Source organism: Microcaecilia unicolor, chromosome 4 (genome assembly GCF_901765095.1).
Source record: "Microcaecilia unicolor chromosome 4, aMicUni1.1, whole genome shotgun sequence".
NCBI classification, from domain to species: Eukaryota; Metazoa; Chordata; class Amphibia; order Gymnophiona; family Siphonopidae; genus Microcaecilia; species Microcaecilia unicolor.
In genome coordinates, this window is record NC_044034.1 from 285,982,605 (window position 1) to 286,000,162 (window position 17,558).

The 17,558-nt window shown below is 43.3% G+C and overlaps 1 protein-coding gene across 3 annotated transcripts in view; it reads left to right on the forward strand.

Annotated features, from left to right (window-relative positions):
* Nucleotides 1-17,131, forward strand: part of PROM2 (prominin 2) — a 187,496-nt gene extending 170,365 nt beyond the window's left edge. The window contains exons 21-23 of one of the 3 annotated variants that reach the window (XM_030201635.1): nt 7,973-8,062; nt 10,630-10,736; nt 16,956-17,131. In XM_030201635.1, the coding sequence (XP_030057495.1) occupies nt 7,973-8,062; nt 10,630-10,736; nt 16,956-16,962 (204 nt within the window). In that variant the 3' untranslated portion in view covers nt 16,963-17,131. Of the gene's footprint in view, nt 1-7,972; nt 8,063-10,629; nt 10,737-16,748; nt 16,929-16,955 lie in introns of those variants that run through there. The other 2 variants (XM_030201636.1, XM_030201634.1) reach the window with 2 other exon arrangements.
* The last annotated feature ends 427 nt before the right edge of the window (nt 17,132-17,558 follow it).

A 17,558-nucleotide genomic window follows, 5' to 3' on the forward strand; every position in this document is an offset into this window, starting at 1 on the left:
TCTGTACTTGAGGCGATGGAGGGTTAAGTGGCTTAAGATCAGAAGGCGCAGGCACCCCTGGGTGTCAAGCCTGGAGCTCTAACCACTTGGCTACGTACTCCACTTGAGTCTTTCTAGACGTATGTCCTAGACACACTGTGGAAAAATCTAATGCTTTAGGCCTTAAGTATGGTTCACCCTTGGCCATCTCTGCTTCTGTCTAAATGGGCTTGTTCCAAAAATATTTGGATCCGATATTTAGCAGGACATATCTGAATAGAAAAGGGTCTTGTCAAGTTAAGTTACTTACTGGGCCAGATCTGGATATTAGCAGCACTTACGAGATAGTTGCCTGGATATCAGGGACACTGTGGCTTGTGGTGAGGCAGTCCAGAGGCAGAGTCAGGGTGAGCCGGAAAGTATCTGGGTGCTGCCAATTTTTAATGCTGGTACCCAGATAACCAGCTGAGCAAGAAGGACCACATAAAATGTAGTTTTAACTATGCTTAGTTATTTGGATACTGCCACTGAATTTTGGCGCACCTAGGTGACTTCAAGGAGCTGCCCATATCTGGATAAGGGCCCCGCAAGGCTTCCCTATCCCCTGCTCGTTCCCCCAACCCCTTCCAACAGTCATAACAGTCTGATCACTAAAAACCAACCTGTTCAAAAAGGCATACCACAATGATCTATCCTAAATACCAGAGAACAAAACTTATACCAGAACTGGACAAAACTGAACCCTCGATACTTGATTGCTTAGTTTACTCTGTCACCAATAAACTTTAATGCAATACCACTTTATTTCTCATTCCAGAAATGAACTCTCTATACCTGACTGCTTAAAGTACTCTGTCACTCATGAACTTTAATGCAATACCACTCTGTATTTCTCATTCTGATAATGGCGATCGCCACTACGGCATAATGTAAGCCACATTGAGTGTGCAAATAGGTGGGAAAATGTGGGATACAAATGCAACAAATAAATAAATCCCATTTAAATCTAGTTAGTGCCAATAATTTGTTGTTAACAAGCCAATGATTGATGCTAATTAGCTCATTCAATTAAATTGAGTGCACAAATTGGGCACATATCCAAATTTATGTGCCCAGTTTCTAGCGCCTTTTATAGGTTGTTTATGCGCACAATTTGCTGAATCCTGACTATGCACAGTTGCACACATAACTGATAATTAGTACCAATTAACATAAATTATAATTGGTCATTAATGTCAATTAGTGGCTAATCATTATATTTAGTTACACACGTAACAATATTCTATAACTTGAGTACAAAATTGTATGCACAAATTTATAGAATTAGGGGGATAGAGGCTAGGTAATTTTCAGAAAGATTCATTTCTACCAAGCAAATTGGTATTTACCTAGATAAATGGCTTTTGAAAATCACCCTATGTGTTGGTGACATTGAGCAAGACTAGAATATAACTTACTAACACAGGTTCAATTCCCAGCAAATATAATACTTTCCTTCTTTAGGGCTTTCATATATTCTTTGACAGGGTTTAGAAGCAAACTCCTTATGGAATGTTTGATCAAATGGTGACATCCGGTGGCAAAATGGAAAACTGCATGCTTTTTACTAAAACCTAGAAAGCATCATGTTACTGAGGTCCTTAGTATTAGTTTTAGTATTGGTATCATTGATAATGCTTCCCAGATATACTAAACACTATACAGAGAAACATCATGGACAGTCCCTACTGCAACATAATGGACTCTAATCTAACCAAGCAAGACAAAGAAGATAGACAACAAATACATTTTTAACAAGGCCATGACTAAGGAAATTTATACTAGATGGATATAATTGGAGTTTAATTGAAGATTTTAATTATGCATAGTCAGCAGAACAGAGTGTAGGCTATGAGCAATGGCTCAATCAGCTTGCTGCCTCCACAGATACTTGAGAGATGGGGGGCAGAGATTGTTTTGTGGTTCTCCCCCCTCCCCCCAGCCAAAAAGATGTTCCACTGCGCCTGTTGTGTATCATCAAATGTGATGTTGAGGCTGTAAATATTTAAAGGAAAACTCTAGTAATGTATGTTGTTACTAATTCAGATTATTCTGATTTGAAATACTAGCAAACAGCAGAGCTGTGCCCTTGTGCTTAACCTGGTTCTGTCCATTACCCAGTGGTGTGCTGGTAAATGTTTAACAACAGGCTCTCTCCCCAGTCCACCTCTGCACCCCCCCCCCCCCCAAATTGCAGAGCTGGCTATAGCCGTGGAGAGAGCCTGGGGGGGCGGCAATGCATTACTCTCTCCAGGAAAAAAAAATTAAATGCTCCCAGGTTCCAATCTAATTCATGTTTAACGTGGGATAAAATACCATAAATAAGTAAATAAATATAAACTTTTAACATTGAGAACCTGATTCTCATAACATGATGTCTGTTTTAGAAGCCCTTTACCAGGAAAAAAAAATCTGTGCAGAATACCCAAAATGACACAAACCAAATTCACATATAGACCAGGAATTAGGAGAACAGACAGTCTTGCCAACTCTGAAAAACAATGTGTTATCAAAATCTCAGAACCTAACAAACAGATCCCTATTCAGACACTTAGTCTTGCAGTCATACATGCAGAACAGAGATAGCCCCTATTTTCTCCATCCATGTGCAGTTTTTCTCCTCTCTTCCTTTTCCCTCATCTCTTCTCATTCCTCTCTCTTCCCTCCATGTACAGCATTTCTTCTCTCTCCCTTCCATTCATGTTCATCTCACTTCCTCTCTCTTCCCTCCCCTCCATCCATGTCCAGCATTTCTTCTCTCTCTCCCTTCCCCTCCATCCATATGCATCTCCTTCCTGTCATCCCTCCCCTCCTTCCATGTCCAGAATTTCTCCTGCCCTCCCCTCCATCCATGTCCTAAAACTCTCCTCTTTCTCCTGCCCTCCCCTCCATCCATCCATGTCCAGCAACCCTCCTCTCTCCCCTGCCCTCCCCTCCATCCATCCATGTCCAGTAACCCTCCTCTCTTCCCTGCCCCCCTCCATCCACCCATGTCCAGCAACTCTCCTCTCCCCTGCCTCCCCTCCATCCACCTATGTCCAGAAACTCTCCTCTCCCCTGCCCTCCCCTCCATCCACCCATGTCCAACAACTGTCCTCTCCCCTGTCCTCCATCCATCCATCCATATACAGCAATTCTCCTCTCTCCCCTGCCCTCCCCTCCATGTCCAGCAATTTCTCCTCTCTCCCTGGGCCCTGCCCTCCCATCCATGTCCATCGATGGTTTTGATGCTCCTCTCTCCCCTGCCCTCCCGCTCCTATGTCCATCTGCCCACCCTCTTCTCCCCCCAACATCCCTCTTTTTGCTCCGGCCACCCTGCGTGGTTTAAATCTTTGATTTTCCTCCATCGCAGCAGCCGCATCAGTGAAAGCCCTGCCAGTCTCTAGCCTTCTCTTCATTTCCTGTCAGTATCCCACCCTCGTGGAAAGAGGAAATGACGTCATAAGAAGGTGGGATACTGACGGGAATGAAGGAAAGACTAGAGACGGGCAGGGCTTTAACTGTGGCTGCTGCGACGGAGGTAAATCAAAGATTTAAACCCACCGGGCAGCAGGAGGTGAGGTAAGCATGGCTTGTGGCGCCCTCCTACCATGCTTACCTCACTTACTGCCGGGTTACGCCGCCCCTGGGAACCGGCTCGCCTGCCAGAACAACCGGCTCGCAAAAGCTTTAAAAATTTAACAACCGGCACTTGTGAGCCAGCTCCAGCACACCTAATACTCGGCCACCTATCTACTTTCTCTGTGGTCATACTCCTATCGCATCCATATCTTCAGTCACTTGCCTCCTGCCATTCTCCTCTCTGTATGTTACTCCTTTCCTGAAAACTCTTAAGACATATTTGGGCAGTAGTTATGATGGTGAGGAAGAACAGTGGAGTGGAGTTTGTGCCAGAGAGAGAGGAATAGGAGTGTCATCAGCTCATGGAAATAATGTTGCGGGGTGAGGGGCAGAGAACAGAAAAACAGGACAAAACACAAAAGATGGGAGGGCTTGAGAGGAGAGCAGGGAAGTCTGACAGCACCAACCAGCAATGCAGGCAAATTGGAAATACAACTCAGGCTTCAGTTACATCAGAAGCCATTCCATAAACCCAGTCCAGGTTTTAGATGCCCAACTCCCAGAGGCTCCTTAGGGTAAGGACTCTGAATTTATCAAAGCTATATTTGCCTAAGTCATTGTGTGGCTTTCTGTGTAAATCACTAACGGAGAATCCTGTAAGCTAGTGCCCAGAGATATGTGCCACTTAAGTGCATCAAAGGGGCCTTCACCACTTCAGTCTTTTTGAGGCATAAGACTTTGAGTCCATAAGGTGATAGCACCTTACAATAATACTACCACCTCCCCTCCCCCTGCTTCCAAATACTAACCCTGCTGGAATGATGGGTTATGATGGGTCCCCAACCCCCACCAGCCAAAGTCCTCTTCAGCGCCGGTCTCCAGGCCGGCACATTGCTGCAGCTGATCTGGATTTTGTTCTGATTGAGTCATTCTGACATCCTGCATGTTCCTACATGCATGTAGGAACGTGCAGGACGTCAGGATGACTCACTCAAAACAGAATCCTTCCAGATCAGCTGCAGCAACGCGCTGGCCTGGAGACCAACGCTGAAGTGGACTTTGGCTGGCGGGGGTTAGAGACCCCCGCCAGTACAGGTACCTGATGGCGGTGGGGGAGGGTTGGCAGTGGCGGGAAGGGGGGTCAAAAGGGGAGGGTCGGTGGCGCCAGGGGAGGGTCAAAAGTGGTGGCGGCAGCTGCGCCGGGGGGGGGTCAAAAGTGGCAGGGGGGCTAAAATGTGTCCCCTCACCTTGGGCTCTGGACCCCCTCCCGCCGAAGCCTGGCTATGCCCCTGCAAACAGTGCTCTAAAAATAGCACTGGAACAGCGCAGGGCTGTACCTAGCTATAGAAATGATAAGTAGTAGTAGTAGTACCTCCCCTATGATCAGAGCTAATAGCATGCAAATTTAAGCATACTATTAGCTCTGATCATGCACTTGGGCACAAACCTCCTGCACTTGTTTGACAGATTTGGGCTGTAAAAAGCCCGAACCTGTCAGTCATTCAAAGAGGCTACCCCTCCACACCCTTCGGCGACCATGACCCGTCACCCCCCCAGGACACTAACACAGGGGGCTGGAAGTGAACCTCCAGCTCCCCTAACACCCCCTCCCTTCTATGGAATGGAAGCCCCAACCAGCACATCTCAGGATGCATTGGGCAGGGCTGGGCACCGCCATTTTGGAGGTGATGCTCGTAGGAGGAGGATCTAGGATCGTGTCCCTCCTCCATTCAAGATAGATGAGGTTCGGGGGGGTGGAGTGGGAGATCATAGTCAGTCACCACTAAACTACCGGGGTATAGGCTGGAGGTCCAGTGACTTCCAGCACTTTTTTTTGTTGGAAGGTAGTGTTAGGGGGGCTAAAGGTCCACCGGACCTCCAGCCCCCATGTTGATGTCAAGGGGTGGGGGGATCATGGTTGGTAGGGCCCTAGGGAGTGTGGGGTCCACTAGGGTGGAGAGCTGCATCCTGCTGCCTGCCTGCTGTCCTGGTTCCCCTCCTGCCCTCAGGCTAGCTCCAAGCTGGTGTAGGGTTTTGAGCAGTAGAGCGCCGTTATTTAGCGCACTCTACCATTAATCATTTGCATGCTCTACCTCTATTGTATGCAAATAGATCTCATGCATAGTCATTGGGGAAATCCTGAAAACCCAACCTGGTGAGGGCAGAGGTTGGACACTCCTGCTATACATACTTCGTGACTCCATGTGTGCTCCACCAAAATCCTCCCCCAAACACACATTACTCGGGTCATATAAAACTGAAGATAAACATCTGCCATGCCAATTTTTTTATGCACATAACATGTGAAATAATTTTAAAAGAGAACTGTCCTGAATGAAAGGTGCCCTGAACATGTGTAGCCAGTCACAGGACTCCACTGCTTCAGTTACTGTTGTATGGATATGGATACCCACATGCTTTATATTAGGATACCCTCCTACTCGCTTAGAAAATGTTACAGGCCACAGGAAGTGGAGTGGTTCTAGAAGAAATATTGATTGAAGGATCCAACACAGACCATGTTTCGGCAAACTGCTTGCATCAGGGGTCTTTAAGTCTTTAACCACTATCACAACTAGGATTCTTCATAGACCAGATAGCACATAGGTCTGCTAAGTGAACAAAACAAATGTAACTAAATGGTGTATGAACCATCAGATTCACATCATCAGTAACTTAGAAAAACATGAGACACAAATCCAGAGGGGGGCTACAAAATTAGTATGTGATCTTGAACACAAAAAATATAGGGACAGGCTTATGAACCTCAACATGTATATGCTGGAAGAGAGGAGGGAGAGAGGAGACATGATTGAGATGTTTAAATATCTCAAGGGCATTTATGTACAGGAAGTGAGCGTTTTTCAACTGAAGGAGAGCTCTGGAACGAGGGGGCATACGATGAAGTTAAGAGGGAATAGGCTTAGGAGTAATCTAAGAAAGTTTTATTTCACGGAAAGGGTGGTGGAGGCATGGAATGGCCTCCCGGTGGAGGTTGTGGAGTCTAGGACTGTGTCAGAATTTAAAAAGGCATAGGATAAACATGTGGGATCACTTAGGAAAAGGAAGAGTTAGGGGTTACAGATGATGGGCAGATTGGATGGGCCATATGGCCTTTAACTGCTGTCATGTTTCTATGTTTCTAACGTTGGATCTTGCTCTCATTTGAAAAGATTTCCAAGTTCATCCACGGAACAATCACTGATTAATCAAAAGATAAGATAGTTGCTCTTTTCATGAGCTTACACTGATGAGGTGTGATTTGTAATCATGACAATCCAAGTAAGCCCAAAGACCTTCTGCAGATCCCACAGGAATTCATTTCAGAGTACAAATGTCACAAAATTTTGAAAACAGAACTTATATGTTACTCAGTTATTCAGGAGATGTTCTTGCCAACGATACTTAATACAACATGATACATTCACTGGTATTTAAGCTGTACCTGGTTTAATGATTATGCAAGTCTACCAGTTATGCAGAGGAACTGATCACCACACCTAGGAGGTTGGATACTCCTACCATCACTTAATAACAATATCTACCAGCTAGCAGAGGAGTGCACCTGTGCCAGGTTCCAGTGGGGACCACGGTCTATGCAGGTCAGTGAATAATTCTAAAGGACAAGATGAACCAAAAAGAGTGCTTTAGAAATCCAGACAGAAAAGTTGTCCCTACCAACGTCAATGTCCCATAAAATAAACTGAACTAACCCTAGTTTTTCCAAATTCCAGGTCTGTCCTTGGGGGGGGGGGGGGGGCGGGGAGGCAGGGAAATTGTGACCACCCCAAGTTCTGTATTTCCAAAAGCCATGATTCCAGATGCCAGTGGGCCAAGGGGATTTAGAAGCACCCCTCCCAGTTCTTGAATATTTCAGGAAGGCGGAAACTCCTACTCTTCAATCTTTGAGAAGGCACTCCAAGTGAATCACTTTGAGATCCACACATTCCCCCTTCCTAGGGTCAGCCCTGTCAAAGTCTATCCATGAATGGGTAGTTCTGCCTATTTTTTCTGGCCTTACATTTATCTCCTGTACTACTGAGCCTTCAGCTCAGTTTGAATTAACTTCTAATCAGCCTTCCTTTGCAACTTGTACAACATCCTGTTATCTAGACCAGTGGCATAGCTCAACCAGGGGTCACAAAAAGTTCTTCTCTCCAAAACTCGGTATGTGTGAGCCCAGAAGCTGGCCACCACATATCACTATTGTTCTAGGGTTGTTTTTCCTAAATAAACTAGAACTGTAAGTCCATAGATACAGTAGAGATAACTGATTCAGCCTATCCTCTCTGGTGGTTATTTGGAAATCTTCTAACTTTGACCAATGGTGAACTCTGACTGAATTACAAAATTAAAGGCCAGTGTTTTATTCTTTCCCTGTCCTTTCTCACAGATTATGCAGCATGTTGCTTCCTGCTGGCCAGTTTCCATTACAGTGGATAATGTTCGAGTCATTCTCTGTGATCGTATCACTGATCCCTGGGTAAGAAAATTAGTTCGAACAGAGTCTAAATCTTCGCATTTCTCCTCCTCTCATCACTGACTCCCTGCTGGATATTTCTATCCTCTTATTGTTGGTTCCTACCCCCATTATTTTGCTCTTACCATCCACATCACTACATTACCCTCCATCTTACCTTTCTCATTTTTGCCTTCTACCATCCTTTCTCTCACCACTGCCTCCCTTTGCTGTGTACTCCCTTCCAGCATTGTCTTCCATTGTCATCACTGCCTTCCCTCTCAAATCACTGATTCCCCACATCTCTCCCCTCCTATCACTGCCTCACCTGCCATCTCTTCTTTCTCATCTGTACCATTCACATTGTTAATCCTGAGAACAAACTGCTATCCTGCTATCATTGACTCCTCACCATTTTCCCCTCCTATCACTGACGTTCCCTACCCATCTCATCAGTGCCTTATCTTGCTTTTTTTAAATCCTTGAATATCTTTTCCAAATTATAAGCTGCAGTTCTTGCCTGTATCCAGTGGTGTCCAATCCTATCCTGGAGGATCCCCACCCAGTCAGGTTTTCAGGATTGTACAATGAATATGAAAGAGAGAACTCTGCATGCAATGGAAGCAGGGCATGCAAATTTATTTCATGAATATTCATTGCAGACATCCTAAAAATCTGATTTGCTGGGATTCCCCAGGACAGATTTGGGAACCACTGTTACCCTATAATTGGACATACCTGCTTGTGAAAGTCAGGGTTATAACCAGAAGCCTAGTGCTTTTAGGACTCTGGGCTATATAACCAGAGGAATCTTACATTTGAGACTGTGGGCCTGAGATTCCCAAACCTGCCTTGGCAACTCTACAGCTAGTCGGATTTTCAGGATATCCACAATGAATATTCATGAAATTCATTTGCTTTCACTGCCATTCTAACTACTGTCTTTAAATAAGGTTAAACTAGTTTGGAATCACTGGCTAAGTAAAGTAGGATTAGAGTTACTTAATATGATGTGCACATAGGTGGTCAGTGACTCAGATATTTGGGGAGGTTAAAGTGGGGCAGGGATGGAGCGGGGCTAGGGTAGGATGGTTCAGGGCAAGTTAAAATCCTTGGTGTGGGAGGGCAACACCTATATCAGCAGTAAAGGGACAGTGGGAGCACTTTGGAACATAGCAGGGAAAGACCCCTTCACTGTGTCACTCTGCCTCCCCACCAGTGCCTCTGTTACTGATGGTAATATGCACACTGAACACACTCCAGAGAATTATACAGTGCGTTTTTTCTACAAAAAAGGTGCCGGTACTCAAATGCTAGGCCACCCTTCAGGAATGGGGTAATCACTGAGGGACCCATCCCATAATAGCCAGGCCCCCTGCAACCAGTCACAGAATCTATGACAACACTGAATTGGTGTGTAGAGCCTGAGCTCTTTCATTAAAACTTGGGGTCCATGGGTCAATGTTAGCAGACCGTGGGAAAGGTGCTGGTACTCAGTACCCCCAAGTACCCCCTCAAAAAAGCCCTGGAATTATATATCAAAAAATCAAAACAGTGCACCAAAATAATACAACATATTAAACAGAACAACAGAGATGCCAAGTCCCATCCCAAAGCAATGTGAGAATTTTAGTGCCTGATCCTGCCCTTTGAAATCAGTGCTACACATAATGCACCAGGATAGGGTGGCATCTCTGGAGTATTTGCAGATACTTTAACACTTAGCTCCTGGTTAGCCCTAAACCCCTGGTCCAGGGTCTTCTTGTTGGCCATGTGAGCAGTGCTGTTCAGCAGCACTGTAACAGAAATCCTTTGGCCACTGGCAACCATAAAATGATTGCCTATTAATGTTTTTGGTAGGTTGCCTTTAGTTTGTTGTTGAATTACCAAACATATTTGCAATATGTATAATCTTTCATTAATAATGCAATTACCTTGGAAAACTTTTTTTAAAAATCTATCAGAAGTAAAACTAAAAAAAAATTTTTGAGTTAAAGAAAAATCTGCTTTTACTTCTCACAGCTTTTTGGATTTTTAAAAAATGAATATTTATGAGCGATGTACAAGGAAATGGAGGCTAGGGTTGACAACTTGATGATTGGCGCTACTTCTCACAAGTTTCACATTTTTGCTACTTCCCCTCCTTTGAAGGAAAAGCTCCTTTGTTAAACATGACTGTAATGACCAATAGAAATGGACAGAGAATAGCAAGCAAGATCTGTAAGGTTTGCTGGAACAGCTATACAGAGAAACTGGAAGACCAATACGGCAATTTTGTGCCAGATCTAAAATGAAATAGGAGGCCAAGAAAGTTCTCTGAGGATTGGAATAATGTAATGATAACTTTAGAATTGCAAAACAGTGGAAGCTTGGGCATATTAACATTTAAAATGTTGGGACTATGGGAGGCTATAAGTTAAAGTGCAAGATGATAGGATCTAATTTATGAAAGAGTATCAAAGCATTCAAACTATTCAGCACTTATGCATAATAAAATAACCCATCTCCTCTCTCTCTCTCTCTCTCTCTCTCTCTCTCTCTCTCTCTCTCTCTCTCTCTCTCTCTCTTTCTTTCTTTTGTACTGCTTTCAGAATGCTTTCTGGTTTTGCTTGGGATGGTGCACAATCTTCCTCATTCCCAGTACCATCTTTTCCATCAAAACAGTCAAGTATTTCCAACCACTGGAGAAACGGTTAAGGTGAGAGATAATATAATGAGTGAGGTGCTGTGGAATTAAAAAGAGTTCCACCCTTGCATATTCAGCACCTTTATCCCTTTGGAGATGATAAAACCTGCATCTCATGGGGTGTGTACTTGACACATTATTTCCACTGTAAGATCATATGTGACTTTTTCATGTATTTCTAGCATGTAATTATGTTGCCTCTCAGCCACCATTTAGGTGCCAATGATCAGAAGCCCCGTGCTGTTCCAAACAGCGCTCTAAAAATAGCGTGGGTCTATACCACCCCTATGATCAGAGCTAATAGCATATAAATTTAGGCGCGTTATTAGCTCTGATCATAGGGTTAAAGTGTGGGAGGATAGTGCTTGAGCATGCGCTGAGGCACAGTCCTCCCACACTAATTTGACAGGTCGAGGCTGTCAAAAGCCCATGACTGTCAAACGCAGGAGATGGAGGTCCATGGGACCCCTGGACCTCTGCCATCCCTTCGACCATGATGACTTAGTGCCATCCCAAGCCACCCCCCAACAGTGACATGGGAGCTGGGAAAAGTCAACCTTGATATAGCAAAGGGAAATTCTGCCTTACCAATCAGTTAAGAGATAGGAAGCAATATCCTAGTGTGAGTTGGTAAATAGTTAAAGGACAGAGAACAAAGAGTTGAACTAAGTAATTTTCCTAATAGACAAAGGAGACTTGTGGAGTGCCAAGGACTTTTACTTGGACCAGTGCTGTTTAATATTTATCTAAATGATCTGGAAAAGGTAGCAATGAATGGGGATCAGAGTTGCAGATCACACAGAATTATTTAAAGTTGTTAGAAGACCATGAGGAACTGCAGAAAGGCTTTGCTAGACTGGGGAACAGGGCATGTATGGTAAATAGGAGATGAAATTTGAAGTGGATTACTGTAAAGTGATAGCATATATGAAAACATAATCCTAAATAAGGATGTTGTCTCGCTGAATTTTGTTTCACTACTTTACACATGTAAGTTTTTATGCATATAAAATTATGCACACAAAATTGATTATATGTGCTTAGAAAAGACTGCAAATACAAGAATGTATTTACATGAATAAAATAAAACTAAATTGGACAGCCTAAAACAAATTCAGGAAATATAGAAAAAAGAAAATTAATTTAAAATATAAATTCTTTCCAGCACACCCCAGTCAATCATCCAAATAGGGGTGTGTTCTTAAGAGGCAGGGCTGGGCCCACAAAGAAGAAGAGGCAGAAGGACAATAGCCCATGGCCCACCAAGGATTCAAGGTTCCCCTTGAAAAAGGGTCTTTTTCACGTGTGGTATAGAAATGGGGGAGGGTCATTTGGCCACCAGGATCTCAATGTTCTCTTTGGGGGGTTGTGAGGGGGCTCAAATACCGAGACCAGCAGCCCCTTAAATACTGAACACCACGGCTGGGGGCATGTGTAGTTTCTTGCTGCAAGCAATGTGGGAGAAATTGCTTCTGAAATTTAGTTCTGGGATTTAAATGCATCCCACAGCTCAATTATACAAAACAGCCACTAAGCTGTGACTTTTTTAATAGATTAGTATAGTGGCCCTAGTAGAATCAGCAGCAGCAGTGGTTTTACATGTGGGGGACAATTCTATAAAGGGCATAAAAAGTTAGGCACCAAAAAACTGGACGCTAATATAAACTAGTATTATATATTAACAGAGTCACACATCAAATGTGTTATAAAATATTAGTGTAAGTCCCCAGTTACTTGCCAAATTTTAGGTATGACCACTTATGCCATGTCTATGGCTGGCATAAATGGTGGCACCTAAATGCAGCAGTTGGATGTGTAAAAGCAACTATTCTATAAAATGTACCCAAGAATAGTCAGAATGCCCCTGACACACTCATGCCCCTCCCATATTAACACCACCTTATCATTTGCACCCGAGAAGGTAGGCATACTGAGGCTGGTATTGAGACCACAGGAGGCAGCAAACCCAGAAATTCAATGCCAGTCAATATTCGGCCACTGGCATTGAACTTCCGTGGGTATTTTGGCCACTACAGTTAAGCCGATATTCATCGGCTGACCAGCCTGCTTATAATCGAAAGAGAAAAACGCCTATATTGTGACCCAAATCGGGAGATAGACGTTTATCTCCCAAAAACGAATAAAGCGGTATAATCAAAAGCCGAATTTGGACGTTTTCAACTGCACTCCGTCGCGGATGCGGACAACGTTGATGGGGGCGTGTCGAAGGCGTGGTGAAGGTGGAACTGGGGCGTGGTTATCTGCCGATCAGAGATGGGCGCCTTTCGCCGATAATGGAAAAAAAATATGCGTTTTTAGCGAGAATTTAGGGCACTTTTCCTGGACCCTGTTTTTCCACGAATAAGGCCCCAAAAAGTGCCCTAAATGACCAGATGACCACTGGAGGGAATCGGGGATGACCTCCCCTGACTCCCCCAGTGGTCACGAACCCCCTCCCACCACAAAATATGCCGTTGCACAACTTTTTATTTTCACCCTCAAATGTCATACCCACCTCCCTGGCAGCAGTATGCAGGTCACTGGAGCAGTGGACTTCAGGCAGGTGGACCCAGGCTCATCCCCCCCCCCCCACCTGTTACACTTGTGCTGGTAAATGGGAGCCCTCCAAACCGCCCCCCAAACCCACTGTACCCACATGTAGGTGCCCCCCTTCACCCCTTAGGGCTATAGTAATGGTGTAGACTTGTGGGCAGTGGGTTTTGAGGGGGATTTTGGGGGCTCAACACCCAAGGGAAGGGTGCTATGCACCTGGGAGCTGTTTTACCTTTTTTTTTTTTTTTGTAAAAGTGCCCCCTAGGGTGCCCGGTTGGTGTCCTGGCATGTGAGGTGGACCGGTGCAGTACGAATCCTGGCCCCTCCCACGAATAAATGTCTTGGAGTTATTCGTTTTTGAGCTGGGCGTTTTTGGTTTCCATTATCGCTGAAAAACAAAAACGCCCAGCTCAAAAAAAGATAAACGTCCATGTTTTTTCGAAAATACGATTCGGTCCGCCCCTTCACGGACCCGTTCTCGGAGATAAACGCCCATGGAGATAGGCGTTTCTGTTCGATTATGCCCCTCCAGATAAGTTATTTTATTTATTTATTAGGATTTATGAATCACCTTTTTGAAGGAATTCACTCGGTGGTGTACAGCAAGAATAAGAAACATAAGCAATAGAGAATTCCAGCAGTAAAATACAAAGTATGGCATAATATGCTACATTACAGTGTCAACACAATACAAAAAAGAACATTTTAATAGACAACATAGGGTATAAGCAAAGATGGAACATATAGATAAGATAGAGTTACATGAGTATGAAAATAAGGGACTAGTTTAAAGAAAGTTGCTTGAACATTATCTTAGCTAGGGGAAGAGTAGATAGGTTGGAGGAGTAGCCTAGTGGTTAGAGCACCAGTCTTGACATCCAGAAATGGTCAGTTCAAATCCCACTGCTACTACTACTTGTGATCTTTGGTAAGTCAGACACAAAAATTAGATTTTGAGCTCTCCAGGCACAGAGAAATACCCAGTGTACCTGAATGTAACTCACCCTGACCTACTATTAAAAAAGGTGTGAGCAAAATCTAAATAAATAAAAGATAGACTTGCTATTTGTGAGGGGCTATCTGGCCACTAAACTTAGCTAGTCAATTGATGAATATTTATGCTAACCGGCTATGTTGTGCAACATAGCCGGTGACCGAGCTAGCTGTTAAGGGCCAGATTCTATACAAGGCGCCTAAAAATAGACGCAGTAAACATTTTCGCCTAAGCATATATTATAAGCAATGTCTAGATTTAGGCGCGGTATATAGAATACGCTTAGTTGATATCCCAGTGCTTAAAACTACACACCTCCATTTACACCAACGATAACATGGCGTAAATCCATGCATATAGTCAGGCAAGACATGTACTAAATCCCAGCACGTAGATTTATGCGCACTGGGCCATATTCTATAACTATGTTTGTAAATTAAGGAACGCACACAAAATGCCCCTTTCCCCCACCCATAGCCACATCCCTTTCGAACTGTGTGGATTAGAATTTAGGTGCAGTTCATTACAGAATATGCTTAGCGAGTTGTGTGTGTAAATTTTAATTAATGCCAATTAGTGCTCATTATTGCTTGTTAAGTGCTGTTATCAGTGCTGATTAGAATGTTAAGCCAATTAAGTTACATGCTGTGTTATAGCATACGCTTGGGTTTCAGCGTGGATCTCTAGGCACGCTATATAGAATCCTGCAGTTAGCGCTAATATTCAGCTGAGATAGCCAGCTATCTCATGCTGAGCATCAGTCTTAGCCAGCTTAAGGCTGTTTAACCGGCAGGAGCCATTCCTGGCCAGTTAAATAGCGCTAAATATCGGGTGGACTGTTTATAGAATAGTGGCATAAGTCTGTAACGGGCACAACTGCAATTTAGCACCAAGTGCTTGTTAATGCTAATTATTTCTATTTATTACCAAATACTTGTTAATGTAGTGCCAATTTGTTAATTATGTTATATTGCGTGCCTACGTTTGGGTACATTTAGAGAATTTTGGGGTTGTTGTTTAATAGAAGTTCTGTGTTTTCGTTGCTGTAACTCTGTGTTTTTGAATGGTGACCTTTGAAGAATTGGTCTTTTGGATTGGTGGAATACACATGTTCATTAAATACATTTGAATATCAGAGTTTTTCCCCAAAAGCCAAGATCCTCTTAGCTCTGCAGCTGAACCCAGACTGTTTTTTAGCTGTGGGTTTTCACTCTACCCAGGTCAACCTGTCAGGCTGATTTCATTCTGGATTTGCCCCATTAGACTTGTGGTTCAGTTTCACTAAGAAACGCAGGATGTCAAGTCCTTAGTTAACAGTGAGGCAAAACCAGAACAGTATCAGCCTCTAAGGTGGCAATACTGCTGAACCAAATGAATTTAGAAGAAAAGCTTTTTCATAATCTCCTTCTATGTTAGCGATTATCCTAATATAGAAGGGGATTAAAAACTAGTTCCCTGCTTCTCTTGAGGTGCACAACCTTAATTCACATGCACAGCAGAAAATATGAGACCAGCACATTGGTTTCACTAGACAATAAGCAATAACAAGAGCAAGGAAAATCAAATGCCCCACCAGTGAATATAAGTTATAAAGCTCTAAGAGGGTCTTTTACTAAAGCTTAGCTTGAGTTATCTGCAGCAGAGCCTATAGGAACAAAATGGGCCCTGTTGTCGATAACAAAGTTTTAGTAAAAGACCCCCTAAGTCAGGCAAGAAAAGTACCAAAAGACATCCTTCAGGTATTGGATTTGAATCACATATTCAGTGAAACTTTCAATGATATGAGGAATGAAGGGCTAGGAGTGTGTATAATTAAAGATAACACTATTTATCCTGCTTTCTTATCCCGTGACTCCTCTCTCCCCTCCCTTCCTCCTTCTCTCATTTTCCCTGTTTCTCTGTCAAACCTACCTATGTCTGTTGTCTCCTCCTCTGACTTTTTTTATTTCCCCTTCCGTCCTATTATTCACTTTCTTTTACCTCATTCCCTGATACCCAACTCTCCATTTCCCTTTGTCTTTCCCCATTAATCTTTTCTCCTCCATTCCTTCCTCATCTTTCTCACCCTCTTTATACTTCCTCATCTGTCTTCTTTTGCATTCCAATTTTCTTTCTATCCATCTGTCTTCCGCTTCTCTATTTTTATTTGTTTCCCATTCATTCAATATTTCCCTATATCTCTTTTCCCTTTCTTCTTGCTGTATTTCCTTATTTCCATCTTTCCTGCATTATTCTCTCACATCTTTATCTCCTTTTCTATATTTTTTATCCATCTTACTTTCTTACTCTCCTTTCCATTTATTTCCTCCCTATTTTTCTTCCCACTGTCCATCTTTCTGACTCCCTTGCCACCCTGTCCCCCTCAACATTTTCTTTTATTTTCTATTCCTTCCCTATCCCCTTCATCCCTTTTTCTTCCCTTCCCCTTCCTTCTCTGTATTTCTCCTTCTATTTCTATTTGTCATTTTGATCTCTAGATTTCATTATCCTGAAGAAGAAAATTTGTTCTGAATCCCTCGTGTTGCTTCTGTAAGATTGTGATGTTGTTCCTAAGTTTCCTCAGCTGAGGAATTTTTTTTAACCTTTTACCACCACTTTTGTAATGGAATAGAAGCAGCATCTCACTGTGGAAGACCTGTCGAAGTCTGTAGACTGAAACAAGACTATTTTCTGTTTCTCTGTAGTAGATGATCCTGATGAGTGCTGTTGACTCCCTACTCATTAATATTCCAAGGCCTCGGAAAGATCTCTGATATTCTTTGGGGCATAATCTCAACAACAAAATCACCTAAAATTTGTATTATATATGTAAACATTTGTATCTAAATATCTGTACAGACTATCAATAAAAAAAAGTGAAAACCTGTAGCACTTTGTGGAAGTGATGTATTTTGTAAATTTCATATATGGGGTTCAGGGAGGGGATCCTGCAGCCCCTTGTTCATTATATTTCTCCTGCTGTGACCTCTGAGTAAGCGAGGGGATCCTCAGGGCTGAACTATCTCCTGTCTCCTCACCCCCACTCGGAATAGGTCATTCCCAGTCTCACCATTACTGTATCTCTGCTGCAGCAAGAAAGGAAACCTTCAAGTCACTGTTCATTAGTTGTCTCCTCCAAGGACCAGTACTGAATTTACCTGTGCAATAGATACTTTTGCAACATCCTTTGTGACCTTTTATTTCATTCAGTTTTCAGAGGATCACATAAAGGTACGACTGGGAGGGGGTGCAGAGGTACCTTGGAGAGGGTTTACGTGGGGGTGCCACTAGACAGCAGGGATTATTAT